The following is a 23,353-nucleotide window of genomic DNA, read 5'->3' as shown; positions in this document are numbered from 1 at the left end:
GCATTAGTCACATCGTTATATAGAAAAGTACTGATCAAAACACCATTTTATAACATGAGAGTTTTCATCCATTGCCTATGAGGTCGGGATTACCATACTCTCAGTTTCTGCGGGTAAAAAGGATCACTTCGGATCCCAGACAGGTTGAGCACTCATTACAGGATATGCTAGAGAACTTTGTGGATAGAGGATACAATCGAGTACAATTGGAAAATATATAAAGTCCAAAACATACCACGAGAACAGCTTTAAACCCCGAAAAAGAAGCTGATAGATGACAATATAGTGTTCACTCTAGCTCTGGAGGCAGGAAGGGCGCCGGAGCTAGAGAGGGCACTTCCGAAAAGGGGGCATGGCCATTGAAAAGAGGGCATGTCTATAAGACGCGTCCCCTACTCATTACTCTTGGGGGCGTGCGGCACTAACAGATATGCCGGGCAGCCCCCCAAGCGCTGTTGACAGGACCAGGTCACCGCACATTTCCCCACCCTCGGGACACTGCGACCCGCAGGTGAAGATGGCACCCGCAGGCTGTGAGGGCAGGGTGCTTTTTGCCCTCCAGAAGGAGAGCAGGGCACCGCTCCTTGCTAAAACAGCATAGCGGGAACGCTAACAATAAAATGATCCCGTGGGTTAACAGATATACAACTACAAGTGATATGACTACTAAGGTGGCAAAAAAACTGTGGCCTATAGTAAATAGTGACAAAGAATGAGCTGCTTTGTATAACACTAAATTGCTACCAAGCTATACTAGGGGTAGAGATCTTAGGAACCTAGGCCCTGATTCAGAGCCGGTCGCTCTGACAGAGCGCTCGCTCTGAATCAGGGCCGGTCTTTTTTTTTTAGAACGGCCTCCTGGCCGCTCGCATAGCTGTGGGTGACCACCCACAGCTATAGCGAGCGGCCATGATGATGGTCGCGATGGTCAAGACCATCGGGCTTGCGACGAGACCCTTGTGGTAGGGTCTCGTGGCCGCAAGCCCCAGAGAGCTTTCTGCTCAAATAGAGCCGAAAGCTCTCCCACTGACATCACTTGTGATGTCAGTGGGGCAGCCCCCAGACAGTAGGCGTTCTCATGGGAACGCCTCCGTCTGGGCAGCCACCCCCCCGGCCCGCCCACCAAAGGGGGCGTGCTGTCACTCAACATCGACAGCACGCCCCCTTTGGTACGAGACCCGGAGCGACGGATTGCCCATCGATATCCGGGTCTCGCGCATACGCACAACGGAGCCGGCCACCATCGACCCGGTTGCGACCGCTCAGCGCTTGCGACCAGGTCTGAATCAGGCCCCTATTTGTGAAGTTGGATATAACCAATTTAAATAAGGGTATCCCATTTTTTTTTTGTCAAAAACCAGGCTGTTATCGATGTTCTGGTTCCATTACCTGTAAGTCACTATTGCAGGTGATCATTTCAGTCACCCACACACTGGCAAAAAAATAAATAAATATATATATATATCTCAATCAGTGATGTGCGGTCAGGTGAGGCAGAGCCTTTCCTGTCATCCTTAGGCATACTTCAGGGAAAACTTAAAAAAAAATATTATAAATATCTTCTTTGTATTATTCTAATAATTGTTCTAGTCAAAACTCTGGAGTAAAAAGTGTATGGCAGGTGAGGCACTGCCTCCCCTGTCTACCTTTTCTGCACATCCCTGATCAAAACTCACCAATTTCCAGCACTATATACTGCTGCACCTTTGTATAATGCCCACATGAACCCTCAGATTCCTACATGTGTGTAAATATGGCTCTGATTCTAGCCCATGCCTCCCCAGCCATTTACCTCACTGCATGTCACTGAAAAAAGAAAAAAAATTATATATATATATTCATACCATAAGAAGGCGGCACTCCCAGACAACTAAGGCATGAAATAGCTGATTTAAATCACAAATCACCAGCTATTTCATGCTTTATCTGTCCATAAGTGCCACCTACTTCTTATGGTATGTTTGGAGGGGGCTCAATTCCCCAAGGTGAGCACCCTGGCAAGCTATTCAGTGATCTCAAGTCTATAGGAGTGCTGGAAACGTGGAATTTAAATATATATATATATAAAATTAGAAAGTGGCAGCACTCACGTTCAGACCACCAAGAAAATGGGTCCATAAGAGTTCAACGTTTAAGTTTATAAAACATAAGACAGAAGTTTGAGTTATAAACTGAAAAGTTGAACTCCTTGGAGGTTCTTGTGGCCCCATTTTGTCTGTGAGTACCAGAGCCATAACTAGAGTTTTGATGCCCTGTGCTAGAGAGAGCCCCCCCATCCCATTTTTTAAATAGGTACATAAGCTAGTGTACCTGAAAAAGGGCCAGGGAAGAGATAGTGGAGGCCAGGAGATGCTGGGGATAAAAGAAGAGGAAGCTACAAGTGAGAATGATAATAAACAGGAAAATTGACAGGCCCAAACAGTGCCCCCTGCCCAGTGGTGCCCTGTGCCATGGCACAGGTCACACCACCCTAGTTACGGCCCTGGTGAGTGCCACCATTTTCCATATGTTTGTACAATTTGTTGGAGGGCACCCGGGACCCTCCAGGCCTGTCTGTGTAGAGGAGAGAGACTCTCACGAGAAGGAGATCCCTTTGCCAGGTGGAGGTGTGCTGTGTACTGTGAATGGCCTGTGTGTTCAGGAGGGAGGGGGAGAACTTGAGTGACGGTTACCCTGGAAACGGCCGGTCTTGCATTCCAAAGGCCACGCCCACCCCCTATTCCCCCCCAGCTCCAGGCCAGGACGCTCCTGCCGGAGTTTGCAGCAGAAGTCACATTGCTGCTCTCCGCTTACACTGCAGGGGGGGAGCTGAGGGGAACACAGCGCTGCGTGGCCGATGCTGGAAACCTGAGCACACGGGAGGGGGGGACTTTTTTTTTTTTTTACCAGAAGGGGAAAATGTCTTCCCCTTCCTCCAACGGGACTGCCGGCCATGCCATAGAGATCAAGCAGGAGGATGTCCTGGAAGCGGCTTCGTTCTCTATGGAGCATGCACAGCAGCAGTCCGGGACAGAGCAGGGGGTGAAGAGCGAACTTGTTAGCGGTGGACAGTACACGCTGGCGTTCTCCCCGGAGCACGTCGCCTGCGTGTGCGAGGCTCTGCAGCAAGGTGGGGACCTGGACAGGCTGGCCCGGTTCCTGTGGTCGCTGCCCCAGAGCGACCTGCTACGTGGCAGCGAGAGCATCCTGAAAGCCCGGGCGCTGGTGGCTTTCCACCAGGGCCGCTACCAGGAGCTCTTCTCCGTGCTGGAGAGCCACAACTTCCAGCCGTGCAACCACGCCGCGCTGCAGGACCTCTGGTACCGGGCTCGGTACAACGAGGCAGAGAAGGCCCGCGGGAGGGCGCTGGGGGCTGTAGACAAGTACCGGCTGCGGAGGAAGTTCCCGCTGCCCCGGACCATCTGGGACGGCGAGGAGACGGTGTACTGCTTCAAGGAGAAGTCCCGCAACGCGCTGAAGGAACTGTACAAGCACAACCGCTACCCGTCCCCGGCCGCCAAGCGCAACCTGGCCAAGATCACCGGCCTCTCCCTCACCCAGGTCAGCAACTGGTTCAAGAACCGGCGGCAGAGAGACAGGAACCCGTCTGAGGCGCAATCCAAGAGGTGAGCGGAGAACTAAGCCAACCCCTATGGTGCCCTCTGCAATATGGCGCTGCTAACTTTCTGCTGTAACTTACTTTCTGTTGCAACCCCCACCACCCATTCCCTGCATATTACTATCTGCTGCCCCCCTGCAACTTATTTTCTGATGCACCCCCTGCAACTTTCTTTGGCCCACTGCTGATGCCCCTCTTTGTAACTTTCTTTCTCTGCTGATGCTGCCCTCTCTCCTGATGCCCCCCTCTTCAACTTTCTTTGGCCCACTGCTGATGCCCCTCTTTGCAACTTTCTTTCTCTGCTGATGCTGCCCTCTCTCCTGATGCCCCCCTCTGCAACTTTCTTTCTCTGCTGATGCCCCCCTCTGCAACTTTCTTTCTCTGCTGATGCCCCCCTCTGCAACTTTCTTTCTCTGCTGATGCCCCCCTTTGCAACTTTCTTTCTCTGCTGATGCCCCCCTCTGCAACTTTCTTTCTCTGCTGATGCCCCCCTCTGCAACTTTCTTTCTCTGCTGATGCCCCCCTCTGCAACTTTCTTTCTCTGCTGATGCCCCCCTCTGCAACTTTCTTTCTCTGCTGATGCCCCCCTCTGCAACTTTCTTTCTCTGCTGATGCCCCCCTCTGCAACTTTCTTTCTCTGCTGATGCCCCCCTCTGCAACTTTCTTTCTCTGCTGATGCCTCCCTCTGCAACTTTCTTTCTCTGCTGATGCCCCCCTCTGCAACTTTCTTTCTCTGCTGATGCCCCCCTCTGCAACTTTCTTTCTCTGCTGATGCCCCCCTCTGCAACTTTCTTTCTCTGCTGATGCCTCCCTCTGCAACTTTCTTTCTCTGCTGATGCCTCCCTCTGCAACTTTCTTTCTCTGCTGATGCCTCCCTCTGCAACTTTCTTTCTCTGCTGATGCTGCCCTCTCTCCTGATGCCTCCCTCTGCAACTTTCTTTCTCTGCTGATGCCTCCCTCTGCAACTTTCTTTCTCTGCTGATGCCCCCCTCTGCAACTTTCTTTCTCTGCTGATGCCCCCCTCTGCAACTTTCTTTCTCTGCTGATGCCCCCCTCTGCAACTTTCTTTCTCTGCTGATGCCCCCCTCTGCAACTTTCTTTCTCTGCTGATGCCCCCCTCTGCAACTTTCTTTCCCTGCTGATGCCCCCCTCTGCAACTTTCTTTCCCTGCTGATGCCCCCCTCTGCAACTTTCTTTCTCTGCTGATGCTGCCCTCTCTCCTGATGCCCCCCTCTGCAACTTTTTCTCTCCTGATGCCCCCCTTCGCAACTTTCTTTTTCTGTTGATTCCCCCTCTGCGACTAACTTTATAGTGCCTCCACCCCTTGCGACTAGTGTCCGTTGCATTGGACTCAGCCTGTTCCTAGTGACAGATTTTAATTTGTGACAGAGTAAATGATTTACTAAAATTTAATGCAGCTGAGAGCATGGCACATCAGGCTGTGCAGTGTTTTGAAACCTGATTCGAAACTCATTCAGCTCGGGTTTCATGGAAAACCTAGATAGGAGTCGGCTGTTCCTATGCCAGTGCACTGTAGTCGTCTTGCTCATTTGCAATGCGCATTACATTTTTTATATATATATATATATCTATATCTTGCAGTCATATAGATTACTTTAGTATTTTGCATTCATAAGTGTTTTTTTTTTAACTGCATACTAGTCATGGGTTCATCTTTTTTTTCATTTTCTTCTATAAGAGCGCACAAACTTTGTATTATCCATAAAGCACCACACAGGCTGCTGCTGTGATGGAGTGAGGAGGCTGGCTGATTTGTTAGTTGAGGTGAATCAGCCAGAGAGGGCTGAGATTTGCTGTGTGCCCCTGTGACTTCAAAGGAATGAAATAGTGTTACAACAGATGTGAGTTTGTTCCCCTTAGCTTCCAGTCTTCCTGGGACTGTGCCTTTATTGTTTCATAGATGAGGAAAATAATCTGCCTTTTAAAGATTTTCACCTCTTCAATCTTTTATTTTTATGTTTTTATTTTTTTCAGCGCACATTGAAAACATCAAGGTTTATCATTTGTATTCCAAATATCTAAGGGCATCTATTCTTTTCTTCCTGATCCTTTTATATTTATTTGACTCCTATTTTCATAATGTTTGATTTTTATCTTTAGATTTCTGCTTCCCATCTCCTTATTGAAATAGCCGCACTCCTATTACTCAGACCTCGCAGATCTGCAATTTTCATCTATCTTTGAAATATATTAGCAAATGACTTTGTTTGGGTGCAAGGTTCAGGTTTGCAATACTACCTGGTACTTACTTCCAAGGCTTTACAGGGGTTAGGTTATTGTCTTCAGGTAAAGTGCTGCAATCTCTTATCTCTACAGTTTAGTGACTGGTTTGGCCTGTCAGGTGGAGCTGAGTTGTTCTTCCAACCAAACGCTCAGCCCTACCCTGTTCATTACTTCTGACTTGTTACACCTCCCATTTGCCGAACCTAACGAGAGTACTTGCCCTTAGGTGTTTTTTTTTTTTTCTCTCTCCCCCCTCTGAAAGGCACATGTTAAAATGACATGTTTTCTGTTAAAATGTATTGGCTAAACAATTGCAGAATGAGCTGAGACATGCTCCTATTTGTGTTCTCCAAAAAATACATTTATACAGATAATTGTGATGTAAAACCATTCATAAATATCTTTTATAGTGTCACACACTTAAAAAAGGATGGTTATTTTATAATAATTTTATTTATATAGCACTTCTCTCCAGAAGTATTCATTGTGCTTTACAGACAGTGTGAACATACTACTGAGGTCTAGATTTGCCTAAAATACAGAAACCATGAATATAATATAAAGGTACGGCAGCCATTTTGGGTCATCAATTCCATGGATTATTCATTCTACCCAGGAAGGATCCAGGTTGAGTAGCCATTTTAGGCGCACTACATAGGATTACACTTGGCAGAATAGGCAATACCTGAAAGAAATGACACATTATGGAGGAGATAAAAAAAAATACTAGATTAGATCTTTGCAAAATCATCTGAACTATGTATTTGTTCTCTCTATACAATAGACTACCAGGTGAGGCATACATGTTGTGCACACTACATTGTTTACAATGGCGGCGATATAATTGTTTTTTTTAGCTGCGCAAATTGATGGGCGCCCAATGTAGCAATTTAATTATTTTGTCCTCCCATTAATTATTGCACATGTTGCCCCCAATTAGAATGGGTTTGGCAGAGTAAAATGGCTAAACCCGTCTAAGTCCCAAACCACAGACTTATCGCTCATTTCTGTCCGTCACCTCAGGAGGCCTACGAGCAGAAATGCCAGTGCTGACAGGTATCCTACCCGAACGGAGCAACAATTGCACTGCTCTGTCGGGCGCCCATAAATCAGAGGCACCAGCAAAAACAATTGAATCGCCCCCAGCGTGTGAGAAGTAATGCATTAAAATTAGACATACGAGGGAAAAATAAAAAAGGGATTAACAGGATACCCAATGCATAATGGGTTGTTCACCCTGCCCTTGAAAATACCCGTGATGGCAGCCACCTCGGTCGTACTACTAAGGTAACAGTGGGCAGGATAAGCAATTCATAGCAGTGGGATATTACAGAGATAATGTTGAACTGGAGGGAGATACTAGTTGAATGGGATTGGGAAGAAGTAGGGACAGGAGCTGATATTAAATCGTATGAACACATTTCCCAGTTAATGTTTTTTAACAAAACTGACAGTCACTCTGTATGCATTTTATTTCCATGTGTAAAGTAAGCTGTTTATTATTATTATTATTATTATTATTATTATTATTTTTTCCCTACAGCGATAATATAATATAGGGAATGACTCTCTAAACAAAGTTAGGCAACCGCATTAATATAAAGACATTTTGGCTACTTGTCTCCTGAAGCCATATTTCTGCAGTTATTCCAATATGGGCTAAAGTGAATATGGGCTGGGGTATGCAGGTGATGGACCCTCACATACATGTATATAAGTACGTTTTCTTCTACATTAGTGTATATGTCATAGATCAAACCTCTATAGCTTGTAAAATATTCATGGGATTTAAATGTGCTTTTCTGCAGCCCTTTTAGAAACTATAACCCCATGCACCGAGAACAGTTTCCTATTGACAGCATACATGGTTTTTGAAGAACAAATTATGATTTTAGTTGCATATTTTCTAAAACAAGATAGAAATCTGTATGCTGCTCCTTTACAGCTTGCAGATGTGGGGGAAGGGTTGCTTGATGGATGGGCAAACGGAGACAGGTAGCATTCCTTGGGCCGTCTAAACTACTGCTTCCTGGTTTACTTTACACCTCCCCCCACTTCATTTAGCATCTCCCCCCCACACACACACACATTCACACCTTGGGGACATTCCAGGCCCTCTGTAAATTGCAAGCCTGTCAGGTCAGGAAGTGTCCAATTAAGGCAGAATCTTTTACCTCCTGCTTTTAGTAATCGGGTAATGATTACATCATAAAGAGGTTTATTTTCTCTCCTGGCAGATGAAGTTGTTGATGTCTGTTCACTTGATCGTTTTTTTTGTTGTTTGGATACATTTACTAAGCATGGGGAAGATTTAGTCAAACTTCCTAAAAGGAAACATTGCAGTAACCAATATCTGTAACTAGATAGATGATAGCTAGATTCTGATTGGTTGCTTCTTTGCCTTTTTACATGTTTTAGTAAATCCACTTTTTTTCTTACACTTTAGAGCATAATTATCTGCTACTTAACAACTGGTATCCATTTGCAAATGCCATTCCTTGATTGCCTCACATTTGCCAACGGTCCCTTTTGTCATTGTTCTGTGTCTTCCTGCCAGTTCACACAAGCTGGAGTGTCCATTAGCCTCACCACAATAGGTCACATTGAGCCATTTGTTTCTGCTCTCAGACATGTTGTTTTAGGATCGTGGTTGTTGCCTTTGTGTTTACATTTCAGTTGCATTTGTAACCGATTTCTGTTTTGTGTATATTCCTTTTGACTTTCCAGTGAGTCGGATGGAAACCATAGCACTGAAGATGAATCGAGTAAAGGTCAAGACGATTTATCTCCGCATCTCTCCAACTCCTCAGATGGCGTTTCCAACATAAATCTTCCTGTCCACGCTGATACAGTGTATATGCAGCACATAGGAAATAAAATCTCATTGGGTTCATCTGGAGTGCTTCTGAATGGAAGTTTGGTGTCTTCCAACACATCACCTGTCTTCTTAAATGGGGGCTCGTTTATCCAGGGAGCCAACGGAGTGCTTCTAAATGGCTTAAATGTGGCAAATTCACAAACTCTGACTTTGAATTCTCAAAAACTGGCCTCCACCATTGTGAGCAATGGTGGCCCAAATTCAGACATTTTGGTGTCCTCATCTGAGGAAGTAAAGGTTCTTCAAGCCGGTATGACGGATACCTCCCCAACGTACACTACAAATATACATCCTTCTTTCCCTGGCTTAATACCCGCCACAGAAGTAAAAAGTGAGACTATCCAGCCTGTCACTTCTCAGGATGGCGGGACAGTTGTTACATTCACTACTCCTATACAAATCAACCCCTATGGCATTGTCCAAATACCGAATTCAGGAACAAATGCTCAACTCATTAATGGAAGTATTGGGTTCTCCACACTCCAGTTGCCCTCTGTTGCAGTGTCACAAGGTAAATACAATCTTCAAAAAAAAAAAATGTATAAAAATGTTATTGGAGTCCAAAAATCTTTTAAAGGGATCCTCAAATTTTATACGAAATATAACCTGACCTCAGCAACCCTAGTGTTCCTTTTGCAAGTTTAGTTTAAAGCAGAACTATCATCTGCACATATTAAATAGACCATATGCGTAAACATATTACATTTATTATGTTTTATTTATATTTTATATATTTATTTTTGGGTAAGTATAATTGTTCATGTAATTACTCTAGGTACAGTCAGTTATTGACAGGAGCATGCTCCGCACAGAAGTGACAGATTGGCTGTAAAAGTTCACATGGAATTAATGGGAAATGTTTTTTGTCTTATTTTTTACTATTTGGTTTAATAACTTTATTTCACAAATAGGCCTTTTACTTTTTTGTTTAAACTGCATGATCATTTCCAGAAATGTGTGTTTTACTGTTGTCTGTTACCTATTACTATCTAGTCTATATTATGAAACTGTTTACCCATCCATGTTTCTGCAGTCATTAAGAACAATGGTAAAGGTTGCGTATACCTCTTTTATGTTGCAGCTGTTATGCTTATAGCTATAAATACCACTGCTATTCAAGAGGCATAATTAAAAGGGCTTAATATTGCCATTGCTTTAATACTTCCAATGTGCTTGGTTCAGGGCTCATAAGTGAGTCTTCTAACCAAAAGTAACCAGCGCCAGCAGGTGAATTAAAATCCATTTAAAGTGGCCGCTTCTCCTCGCTGCAGGGGGTGTACCCAGCACTAACGGAGACTCAGCTGCCCCAAGCTCTCACTGCAGTGTGAATAGATGCCGTGCACATCGATTCACTCACTGGTGATTGTTTCACAGGTACTAACCCCCCCCCCCCCCGCGCGCCGGACGATGTGACCCATGGGTGGGGGTCAGCAGTGTGGTGCCGCCATAAGGACAGGGCTCATTTCAACGCTTACAAATCCAGAAGTGCCCTGTTAAAACATCTTAGCGGCAACACTAATATACATACTAGTAAAGCAGTCGGCAGCGTCATATCCAAGCTGCTGACCAGTTTTGTTGTATACAAATCTCACAATAAACACTTCATATTGTCTCCCTTTACTGACAAGTGTGAAAAACAGTTTGAAAAGCTCAGTAATATATTGAATGTATTCTGAAAATAGTCTGCTCTGCAATCTGAATTTTAATTGCTATGTTCTCCCTGGGGAATTGGTATGTAATGCCGCCGGATGAAATGCCGGAAGCCTGAACACTCTACTGACTGGCGCTGTTAAGCACCTAAACTTACCCCAACCCTCCCTTAGTGGTGCCTAAACCTAACCTCCCCCCCCCCCCCAAAGCCCCCCCGGTGGTGCCTAAACCTAACCTCCCCCCCAAAGCCCCCCGGTGGTGCCTAAACCTCCCCCGGGGGTGGGGATTAACCCTAATCTTCCCCAGGAGGTCCCTAAACCTAGCCATCCCCCAGTGTCGTCCCAAACCACCACCACCCCCACCCCTGCGGCTAACACCTAGCATACATACCCTTTTACCTTCATTCATTATGGTGGCTGTCGGGCTAAAGATAGGCATCTAAATCCAGACAAAAAAAGCGCTAAATAGTGTACGTCGTTTGTAGGTGTATGTAAGAGTGATGAGTACAGATGGAATCTAGTATTTGTATAGCTTTATTATACCAGAAATAAGCGGTAAGCTAAAACTGTTGGACTTGCCCCTGACTGAGTCAATGGCAGTCAAATTATAGGGATTCTGCCGTGTGTATGGCAATAATCAGTCTCTCAATAAAAAAGTGGGGGGGGGGGGGGGTGTGGAACTGGTGCTGTGATATACAATCACAGAAAAACAAGGGGAAGGTAAAGTCAATCGTGGGTATTAAAAGTAAGTACAATGGAAAAGCAGGAACCGAAGACCAAAGAGCTCACATAAAAAAGTGGCAGATCTTTTAGTTTGAGTCAGTGTTGGTGCGGCGTCCCGCACTTTGAATAGTCATAAGGCTGCTGGTGGACAATGGACAGCTGGTGTTGTTGCTTGCGTGTTCCCGGGGTAAGTAGTACGGACCCTATTCCGAGTATGTGGAGGTGTATGTCCAGACCCGTGTGTGACTACAGGGCACGTCCGCAGACCACCTGCCAACGATAGGTAGCCTCCGTCGCGTCCCGCTGGCCCGCAACTTGGTATACAGCAGGAGGGGGAGAAACGGCTTTGGTGCTAAGTACCAGACATCGTACTCCCTGCCTCCACTGTGGACTCACCTCTCAGGGACTTGGCAGTTTCCGCTCTTCCCCTTGCCGGCGTGTTGAAGTCACGTCCTCCCTTCCTCCGGTCTCACTCGTCAGATGCAGCTGCTTCTTGAATGCTCGCCGAGCGTCGTATGGTCAAATGCTGAATGAATGCGGTGTCCGGTTCCTTGCTAAGTGGGGATGTGTGGCCAACGCGTTTCGACCCACGTGGGGTTTTCCTCTGGGCGTCAATTAATCACGCCCAGAGGAAGACCCCACGTGGGTCGAAACGCGTTGGCCACACATCCCCACTTAGCAAGGAACCAGACACCGCATTCATTCAGCATTTGACCACACGTGTCCCCGGGAACACGCAAGCAACAACACCAGCTGTCCATTGTCCACCAGCAGCCTTATGACTATTCAAAGTGCGGGACGCCGCACCAACACTGACTCAAACTAAAAGATCTGCCACTTTTTTATGTGAGCTCTTTGGTCTTCGGTTCCTGCTTTTCCATTGTACTTACTTTTAATACCCACGATTGACTTTACCTTCCCCTTGTTTTTCTGTGATTGTATATCACAGCACCAGTTTCCCCCCCCCCACATACACTTTTTTTTATTGAGAGACTGATTATTGCCATACATATGGCAGAATCCCTATAATTTGACTGCCATTGACTCAGTCAGGGGCAAGTCCAACAGTTTTAGCTTACCGCTTATTTCTGGTATAATAAAGCTATACAAATACTAGATTCCATCTGTACTCATCACTCTTACATACACCTACAAACGACGTACACTATTTAGCTACAGGTTTTGAGCGCTTTTTTTGATCTATTATTATAGATTAGATATTTGCATTTCACTTAGGAGGTCAGACACTTGTCCTAAAAGAGCTGCTCACCTTTAGCATTTCACTCGGAATCCAGTGCGCAATATCCATTTACCATATTTCCTAATCTAAATCCAGACGCCTATCTTTAGTCCCAAGTCAGGCTTTCTGTGTCAGGATTATGGCGCCCAACGTTTCGGACGTTGGTAAGTTAACTACATCCCCTTCCCTAGCAACAGAACTGCAGGAAAAAGGTTAAACTTTGTCTCACTGGTTGCGGTCACAAGTAAATGTCCGACAGCCATGATCACATAGAGCTTCTTCCTAGTTACTAATGTTGTCCTACGTGAGCTCGTACTGCAACCTAATGGGATTTATATACTGGTTTGAATGGGGCTAGCTACACTTTGCCACTATAACTGTCAATTTAGTGGCAGCTCCTGTTGTTTTGGCCCAGTGATGAGATCAGTATTCAATCTGGCCACAAACTTTCTGTAAATGGAGAAGATTTAGCCATTTGCCTCTACAGTCATGGTAGTATTTCCTGTTATTCTAGTTGTTGTTGTTGTTTTCTCAATTTATATGGAACCCCCTAATAGGAATTGGGGGAAGGGAAACAATTTGATTGCATCCGCACCCATAATAGAGCACTAGAATATCAATTTGTTTGTTGGTTTACACTGAAAAATTAAAATTTTCTTAGATTTATTTTTTTTTTTTTCCAATATCCCTTCAATTTATCCCTTTGAACATTTAGTTAAATGAAATAGAAATTTCATTACGTTTTAGAACATCAAAGTAAAAAAAAAAAGTATAGTCGCACGGAACCTAGGTGGGCTCACTTGAAGTTTTAATTTACTTTTATTGCCCTTGGATTAATCGGCGTCAGGAATTGACTGCCCTCTTGCTAAACACTCTGGGTGTTATATCAGCCATTCAATCGAATGTCTTACATTAGCATTCCCACTAGGCTGTTTTAGCAGGACGCTGAGCCCTGCCCGATTTCAAAATGGCAGAATGCTCCTTGCGTCTATTCACAGAGGGGAGAGCTTGGGGATAGCCCGGCATGTCCGTAAGTGCCAGGCACGCCCCCAAGAGTGATTGGAAAGGAGTCGTGTATTAAAGACACGTCCCTTCTCTGGGGGCGCCTTCAATGCACGCTTTCTCTACAGTTCGGAGCCCTGCCCCATGCAGGACCTAGAGTGAAGACTACGACATATAGTGAGCGCATCGGCGGCTGTGTACCCCTGATATGTTTGTGAACGACTTTGTTCAGACATATCGCATCGGCTGTGGGGCACAGCAAATGGCCAATATATGCAGATATATCGGAGCATCTGCTGGCGTGTACGGGTGACCTGTCTCTCGCCCGTACATATGATGCGGTGAGTGATTGCTCAACTGGGCTGGCCCAGTTGTGACGTCAGACGGACACATCAGGCGGACGATTGGTAAGTTCATATGCACTCACCAATCGGCGGGTCGCCCAAATTATGTTAGTGACTCACTTATTTGATGCAAGACTTAAAATTCTTTTGTGCTCATGTGACTGCACTTTTAATTACCTGGGTGGCCAATTTGCGTAGTAAATTTGTTGCACAACTGATACAAATAAAACTGATCACTGTAATAGGATTAGGAACTTGAGATTTTTAATATCTCTTTTCTGTTTGTTGAAATCTTTGTCCTGTGTGCTTGTCACTCCTTGCAGGATTCTAGGAACTATCCACAAATACTAAGGTATTACTAGTATCCTATTAGGGATTATTTTTCTTTTTGTGATGGTCCGATACGTTACAATGACATTGTGCGCAGACAAAGGTCCATGCAGTTTATTAGTTTTTCTATCAAGTAATGGATAACATGGTGAATGCACCGACCAGCCTCCATATTCAGTACTATTTAACCGGCACCTATATGAATGCTATGTAATGATGCTCATGGGGATGAGCCCTAAAAAGAAGTCTCCCTGTTTTAGGTTGGCGCAATCTCTTTGTATGTAGTCCATCATACTATAGCGATCCCGCTAAGCTGTTTTCAGCGGGATGCCGCAGTCTGCCCAGTTTCAGTAAGACAGAATGCGCCATACCCCTTTTGGCGGCACCCTGCTAAAACAGCCTGCGGAGCCGTTCCCCCTCCCCCCGTGCGGGCCACAGTGTAGTGATCACTGCCAGTGAAATGATGTGCTCGGCATCTATTCAGAGCAGGGAGAGCTTGGGGCTGCCCGGCATGTCCCTAAGTTCCGGGCACACCCCCAAGAGTGATGGATAAGGGACGCATCTTACAGACACACCCCCTTCTCGGGCACGTGCGCCGGAGTGCCCTTTCTCTAGGTCCGGCGCCGGGCAGAGAGAGTGAACACTTTACTATATATATTACTTGAATTTGCTGCATTGGATGTTTCTCGTCCATGTATCTAGATCATCGGCAGGGCTGTAGAGACAGTACGTCAAACCTTCAACTCCAACTACTATTTTACTACTGTTGTATATTTTACATGCATTTTGTCTAGACTACAATTTGAACCTTAGGGTAATTCTGAGCAATACATGATTTTCAATAAGGTTCAAATAGCAGATTAGGTCATGAGATAGCATAGAATACATGTGAACTATGAAATCAGGTCATAGGTGATGGCTGTATGAGGTAACTGGTAAATATTGCAGTGTAGTGCGCAATGGCTGCACGGGGTAATTATTGCAGTCTAGTCGTGGGTAACTGGGCAGAATGAGGGAAATATAATGGTGTCCGAGTCCGTGAGTAAGAGGCAATTTTGGGTGGAATCAGTATAAATGTACCAACTCTAGCTTCAAAATAAAATGGTAAAATATATAAATATCAGGGATGGCATTAACACGTGTACAGGTGCCTATGGCTCCTATTTCCCCATTTCCCAGGCACTCCACTAGATCAGTCTAGTGCATCTTTGAACATGAGTCTGATCATTGTCTTGCAAAAAATAAATTCTGCGCCACAGGAAGAGAGCACGTAAAATGTAATTGACCAAGACAAACAAAGACCAACACAGCAGTGTTTCTTCTCTGTTCTGAAAACAAGGGCTATGTGGGGGACAGGCTTTTTAAAAAAATTTTTTATTATAAATAAAATACATTTGGGGTGTGTTTAAAATAAATAAATAAAACAAAATTTGCAGGCGGACATGCTGCAACTTGTGGTTCTACACGTGCCATCATGTCGGGGGGGGCAGGCTTGCTGGGCCACGTAGTTAAACAAAGTTTAACTATTTCATTACCATTCCACCCTGCATCCACCACTACTATGAGTGTGGAAAAGAGCGGGATGTGGAACCTAATATTTTTTTTTATTTTTTTTAGTGGGTAGGCGGGGGGGGGGGGGTCCTGACTTTCCGAAGGATTCCAGCTTTGGGCTGACCAGTTTGGGGCTGGTGAACATGGCAGGGGGATCCCATGCTGTGTGTCTACTTGTTATAGTGTTATCCCTTTGGCTGATTCAGTCTGGTGCTGGTTATTGGAAAATAGGGGGGAGTCCCACGACATTTTTTTCCCCTCTTATTTTCCAATACCAGACCAGGCTCCGAGGTCCAGGGCTGGTTTTTGATTTGAGGGGGACCCCATGCAAAATTATTTTTCTTTTTTTTTAAATTGCCTACATTTTCGATATAACCATGCCTGCACAGATCATAGTGATCTGTGCAGTGCTTCACCCATACTTGTCTGCCACAGGCAGGTCTATTGTTTTGGAGGGTTTGCTGGTGGATTTAAGGCAGATTTCAAAACTCCAATTGGTCTGGGGTTTCAATATTATTCTGTTCTTTCCATGTTCTAAAACATAGCTGATGCTTTGATATTCTATTATGTGTGCTTTCTCTGCGGTTTTAAGTTTTCAGAAACAGTCGCTTAGTACATTTTGCCCTTAATCAGAATTACAGGCCGAAACCGGTTTTGATCCCTCAGTGTAAATAAATGGCACACTTCCATTGATCGCTGTTTTCACACTGTAGATAGAGACGGTATGTGTTGTGGGTTTTTTTCTTTTCCTTAATTTTACTGTGTGTGCATTAGTGGTAACATCTGTACATTATCAGGCATCAAAGTCACCAGACTGTTTTCGTGGAGCAATAGAGAGTTCCTATAGAATGTCAGTTAGAGTTAAATAAGAAGTGTCAGTATTAGATATTATTGGTATAAAACGTCGGAGATTTATCAAAGCTTGGAGAGAGATAAACTACTAACCAATCAGCTCCTAACTGTCATTTTGCAAGCTGTCTTTGAAGAGTGACAGCTAGGAGCTTGTTGGTTGTACTTTCTATCTCTGTACTTTGGGCTTAATTCAATTCAACGTGAATTGAATAGTGCCGGGAAGGAGCTCCCGGAGCTATTCAATTCAGCGCGCTGTTATGTCGGAAATTGCCCCTCCTCTCGCCTTTAAACATGGTTGCGAGAACCGGCATTTTCCAACTTGTGTCTAGCGCAATGCTGTTTCCGCCATGCTAGGGTCAAAAAACGGCATTGCGCCAGTAGTTTTGTCGGATTTCAGCTCGCGCCCCAGCAGGAGTGCGAGAAGATATGCTTTAGTCGGCCTTAACAGCGCACTGAATGAATAGACCCGGGAGCTCCTTCCCGGCGCTATTCAATTCGCATTGAATTGAGCCCTTTAATTTCTCTCCAAGATTTGATCAATCTTCCCCTTTGTTTTGAAGGAAAGAAATAAGTTGATTACAGTTGCCCAGAATCCATACAGAACGGAGGTTCAGTTTTCCTTTACAGCTACACTGGACTCCCGGGGCTCAATATTTTAATATGAAGTAATCAAAGTATGGAGTTTTAAAGGGAACAAATGCGGTCATGGAAAGGATTACACTCAACCCTTAAATTAAGTTATTGTCATTAATGGGATTACATAGGGAAATACAATGATTTAGCTGTGGGCTGTCGCTTAATTAATTCATGGGATTTATGTATCTTGACAGACTAGTGTGTCCCACACACTCTGTTGTATGTCTGTTAAGTAACCTCCAGGTCAGACACATCCTATAAAGTTGTGAGGATGGAGACAGATCAAGCAGTCACTGCAGTTGTCTAAAAAGATGCCTCATGGCGTTTTTTTTTATTTATTTATTTTTTTAAAGTTAATTTCCTTTTATAATATGTAATGAACAAGAAATAATGCTTCCTGATGGTGTAAGACATTTGTGATCTGTAGGAAGGAAGAGTGCAATTGTTACACCATAATTTAAGATTTATAATTATTTTACTCATTGCATTGTGTGTGTATATATATGTATATATGTGTGTATATATATATATATATATATATATATATATATATATATATATATATATTTATTTTTTATAATTTTAATTGCTGCACTCTAAGGGCTTGAAGACCTTTAGATAAACCAAATGGGTATACCAACGTGTACAACTCACAGGTCAGGTATTTGCAGGGAGCTGTACACTGTTGCAGGGAAGCTGCCCTCCATTGGATATCTCCAGCTAAGGACAATAAGAAACATCAGACTGGATAGGTCATTCATCATTTGGCCTGAAAACTGAATATATATTGTGATAGGAGCAGCAAGTTACTTTAGTCTAAGTGCTTTTTAAGGGACATACTATTTGCTATCCTGATTGAAGATTAACGTTTAGGCTGGAAGTTCATACATTTTGAATTCAACACCCCTGAAGAAACGCGTTGGGTGACTTGTTTCTGTGACCAAAAAGTGGGCTCAACGAGCTGTCAATGAGCTCGCCCCATTAAGTAAGGGGTTACAGCGAGTTATTAACATCTAACCCACAATGGCTGGATATATGTGTGACGTAAGGTTTTTATTCATTTTAAATAAAACCAAATGTTAACGAAGCAGACAGAAACTGATTGTCATTGAGTTGAGGGTATCCTTGTAGAAACTGAAAGTGGATCCCTTCTTCATCTGCATCCCCTTAAAAGGACACTAAAAGTAAAATATCAAGGGAAAATCTGAACCTGCATAATTGGAGCTTGGCGCTCCCCAAGATCACCATTCCCTAGAACCCTTCTGGTCCATACTGGAAAGGGACCGCACTTGGGGAAGCAGCCTCTACTAAAAAGACTTTTTAACAAATCGTACTGTTTTTTTTATATTTGCTTTTTAAGATATTGGCAGATATAGCGCAATATAGGTATTGTAGTTGTGTATGTTAATGTGTGTATATATAATATATATGTGTATAATATAGCGTTCCCGACAGGTTGTTTTGGCTGGGTGCTGCGCCCTGCTATCACTGTGCAGCGCCCCGCTAAGACAGCCTGTGGGTGCCGTCTTCAGTCGCAGTGTCCCGCGGGTGGGGAAATGTGAGGTAACCGGCATCTATTCTACCTGTCAGCAGCGTTTGGGTATATGTGTTATATATATATATATATATATATATATATATATATATATATACACACACACGTGCATATATATTGGGACATTGGCAGAATTTTCATATCTTTGCCTCTATTCACCACCACAATGGCTTTGAGATTAAACAAACAAGATGTGCTTTAACTGCAGACTTTCAGATTTAATTTGAGGGTAATTACATCCAAATCAGGTGAACGGTGTAGGACTTACAACGGTTTCTATATGTGCCTCCCACTTTTTAAGGGGCCAATATTAATGGGACTATCAACTCAAAAGCTATTTCATGGACAGGTGTGGGCTATTCCCTCGTTATTTCATTATCAATGAAGCAGGTAAAAGGTCTGGAGTTGATTCTAGGTGTGACATTTGCATTTGGAATCAGTTGCTGTCTACTCTCAATATGAGATCCAAAGAGCTGTCACTATCAGTGAAGCAAGCCATCATTAGGCTGAAAAATCAAAACAAACCCATCAGAGAGATAGCAAAAACATTAGGTGTGGCCAAATCAACTGTTTGGAACATTTTTAAAAAGAAAGAATGCACCAGAGAGCTCAGCAACACCAAAAGACCTGGAAGACCACGGAAAACAACTGTGGTGGATGACAGAAGAATTATTTCCCTGGTGAAGAAAAACCCCTTCAAAACAGTTGGCCAAATCAAGAACACTCTACAGGAGGTAGGTGTATATGTGTCAAAGTCAACAATCAAGAGAAGACTTCACAAACGTGAATATAGAGGGTTCACCACAAGATGTAAACCATTGGTGAGACACAAAAACAAGAAGACCAGATTAGAGTTTGCCAAACAACATCTAAAAAAGCCATTACAGTTCTGGAACAACATCCTATGGACAGATGAGACAAAGATCAACTTGTACCAGAGTGATGGGAAGAGAAGAGTATGGAGAAGGAAAGGAACTGCTCATGATCCAAAACATACCACCTCATCAGTGAAGCATGGTGGTGGTAGTGTCATGGCGTGGGCATGTATGGCTACCAATGGAACTGGTTCCCTTGTATTTATTGATGATGTGACTGCTGACAAAAGCAGCAGAATGAATTCTGAAGTGTTTCGGGCAATATTATATGCTCATATTCAGTCAAATGCTTCAGAACTCATTGGACGGCGCTTCACAGTGCAGATGGACAATGACCCGAAGCATACTGCAAAAGCAACCAAAGAGTTTTTTAAGGCTAAAAAGTGGAATGTTATGCAATGGCCAAGTCAATCCCCTGACCTGAATCCGATTGAGCATGCATTTCGCTTGATGAAGACAAAACTGAAGGGAAAATGCCCCAAGAACAAGCAGGAACTGAAGACATTTGCAGTAGAGGCCTGGCAGAGCATCACCCGGGATGAAACCCAGCGTCTGGTGATGTCTATGCGTTACAGACTTCAGGCTGTTATTGCCTGCAAAGGATTTGCAACAAAGTATTAAAAAGTGTAAGTTAGAGTTAGGATTGTTTAGTTTGTCCCATTACTTTTGGCCCCTTAAAAAGTGGGAGGCACATATAGAAACCTTTGTAATTCCTACACTGTTCACCTGATTTGGATGTAATTACCCTCAAATTAAATCTGAAAGTCTGCAGGTAAAGCACATCTTGTTTGTTTCATTTCAAAGCCATTGTGGTGGTGAATAGAGGCCAAAATATGAAAATTATGTCAATGTCCCAATATTTATGCACCTGACCGTGTGTGTGTAATAAAAAAAAAAAAAAAATATATATATATATATATATATATATATATATATATATATAAATATATATATATATTCATAAACTTGAGGGCCCAAATTTTAATATATTCCATGCTAACCAATACACTTACACCCTTTTTCCACCAGATTTCCGGGTCTGTCCCAGGATTTTTTTTACCTGGCACTTTGCCAGGTCATACCCGATTTAAGTGTCAATCCTATTAGCCGCAATGATCTTGCTGGTGTGAGTCATCGTGGCAATTGCCGCACTTTATGGCAGCCTGGATTCGCTAAATTTTACGCTCAGCCACATAGGGCTCCGTGCAAAATTCTGGCTCGGAGAGGGCCGCGAAGGGTGCGAGGTGCCAGTCTGTTGCCAGCGTTTTAACGCCGCTGCAACAGCAGCACGCACCCCTCGCACATAATAGGATTGACCCCATTTTTCCCGCCGTCGCCTCCGTTTCCACTGAACCCGGGTAAGCCCAGCAAAACCTGTGGATGTCATTAAAAATGGCCATTTTTAATGACATCCACATTTAATTACATCTTTAATGACCTCCTTTATTATTATTTATGTAATTTATTTAGTTTAATTACATTTTAAATGATTTCCTATTATTCTGGCGTTTCCTCTGGTCTCTGGGTGATTAAGTCATTAGCCAGCACCCTGGAAGCACCAATCAGTGGCTATTTCTATTACCTGGGTCAAAAAACTCGGGTAAGAGCTGTTTCCACTGCAGTGTTACCAGTTTTACCCGCTAAAAACCCTGCTCGATACCCGGCAAGAAATCCTGGATCCTTAGACCCAGGATTTTTTCCTTGGGGCCGTTTCCACTGGGCCAAGTCCCGATTAGACATGGCAATTACCCGAGTTTTCTAGGCAGTGGAAAAGGTATGAATAGCAGTTGTCCTGGGATTTGGGCTATGTAAAATCATCTCCCTGTGTCTGTATGTAGCTTGCTGCAAACAGTTTGCAGATATTCCATAGTTCTGTAACATCTAGTAAGAAGAGACTCTGCTATTTTGGAATGTTGAGGTTTTAGTAGTGGGGTCTTCACACAATATGGTCTCAACTGAGAAAACACTACATGTAAAGTGCTAGGTCTTCTAAACACAACTACTACTAATATCAATCAACATACTCAAATGTTACTGGACCTTGGCACTTAATAACATGGAAGCATTTTCAGGGCAGTAATTTGTACTCGGCTTTTATATAATTTTGACCTCATCTGCAAAACTCTAGTGCTGGTACAGAAGCTCTAAGGGCTCGATTCAATTGCCCACGATGTAAATAGCGCCAGGAGATAGCTTCCAGAGCTGTTCAATTCTGTGTGGTGTTTAGTCGGAGAATGCCCGTTCTCGTGACTAAACACCCTGTTTAAGGCGCGAGAAGGGGCATTCCCCGACCCAACTTCCCGGCGCGATGCCGTATTCCAGGCGCAAAGGGCAGAAAACAGCCTCGCGCATGGACTTTTGTCGGATTTCTGCTCGCATCCCTGGAGGTGTGCGAGAAGAAGTCCTTAGTCGGGCTTAGTAGCGCGGTGTATTGAATAGCTCTGGGAGCTGATTCCTGGCGCTATTCACTTCGCGCAGAATAGAATCGAGCCCTGTGTTCTCTTATTTAATGATTGATAATTACGCTGGTCTCAAGTACAGATTGGTTCAGTCAGCTTAATGTACAAATTGATCAACCATTGAATGATCCGCAAAAAGAAAAAAATCAAAGGACTTGAATCAATTGAACGCAAATTAAATAACGCCGGGAAGGAGCTCCCGGAGCTATTCAGGTCGGAGAATGCTCGTTCTCACGCCCCTCGCCCCATAAACATGGTTACTTAGCTCATATGTGAACCAGCAGGAAGAAATCAAACCATCATTTGGTGATATTTCTCCCCATAACTTGAAGGGTATGTGTGTGCCAATATCCACTGTGTCCCGAGATTACACCCATACATTCAAATTTGGGATATTTGGCTGTACACAGCTGCAGATAAGTTGCACTAGTGCAATATAATCATATGGAACAATGCAAAGCTGTTTCTCCATCAGTATTAATTATTTTTAAACTCTTTATTTTGCATTTTTGGAACCAAACATTTACAACACCCATAACACATGTTCAACCAGTGTCACACTCACCCTGGGTTCAGTTTCTCTGTTAACCCTTTTTTAGCACCAAGACTTGGATTATGTATACTCAGCTCGCTAGTTCTTGTCTTCTATTTCTTTCCAGTCCCTTTTAATATGTTAGCCAGCACTGATTGACTGCTTGTGTGAATTATAAGCAGGTGAAAGCTGCATTTAATAATTTCATGGCTGGTTACATGTAGAGTGCAGAATGCAAACACCAGTTCTAGTTGCCTGTGCGCAGTACTCTAGAGGCAACACGGCCGTCAAGAGCCGCCTCCGCTGCAAGGACTTAATTTACAAGATGGGGAATTCTTTTTGGTCACCAGGTTTGATGATCTGTAATAGTTACGGTAACCAGGCTCTGTCTCCGTTTGAGCCCCTTGTCTTCTCCATGCTGTTCTAATGGGGCTTTGCTGTAATGGGATTGGCAATTAAGGGGAGGTTGGTCCGAGCTACAATCCCCTTCAATCTTTAGCCATAACTGGAAGAGCAATGGAGGAACTGTGTGGCTGCATATAATCCCTAGTAAAATATGTTCTGTTAAGTGTTAGCGCAGCTGTTACTTTTTTTTTTTATACACTTATCAATAGGGGGTTATCCGCTTTTGGTTAGGACACCATTGCAAGCCCCCGGTAAGCCGTACTGCTAACGTAGATCACTGCATTGTCTGTCAGTTCATTACTTTCCAAGGTATGGAAGATGCGCTGTACATGGAGTTTTTCAAATCTGCTTTGCATTTGGTTCCACTTAAATCATTTTGCTGTGTTCACTGCCTGTGGTGTGAAGTCTGGGCTACTGCAAGAGAGAGAAGTGGTCTCACTAAGTGTGTTAAATCAAGAACATGGCAGCATTGTGGAGAAT

General features: G+C 43.9%; 1 protein-coding gene across 2 annotated transcripts in view; it reads left to right on the top strand.

Annotated features, from left to right (window-relative positions):
- Positions 1-2,766: 2,766 nt before the first annotated feature.
- LOC148522795 (homeobox protein SIX4-like) overlaps positions 2,767-23,353 on the top strand; it is a 31,504-nt gene continuing 10,917 nt past the window's right edge. For both annotated transcript variants that reach the window (XM_088473729.1, XM_088473730.1), the window contains exons 1-2: positions 2,767-3,605; positions 8,570-9,231. In XM_088473729.1, coding sequence (XP_088329855.1) covers positions 2,899-3,605; positions 8,570-9,231 — 1,369 coding nt within the window. In that variant the 5' untranslated portion in view covers positions 2,767-2,898. The remainder of the gene's footprint in view (positions 3,606-8,569; positions 9,232-23,353) is intronic.

The sequence above is a fragment of the Taudactylus pleione genome, unplaced genomic scaffold, assembly GCF_031769625.1.
Source record: "Taudactylus pleione unplaced genomic scaffold, aTauple2 ptg000139l, whole genome shotgun sequence".
Classification (NCBI taxonomy): Eukaryota; Metazoa; Chordata; class Amphibia; order Anura; family Myobatrachidae; genus Taudactylus; species Taudactylus pleione.
This window is presented reverse-complemented; position numbering and strand designations above follow the sequence as displayed.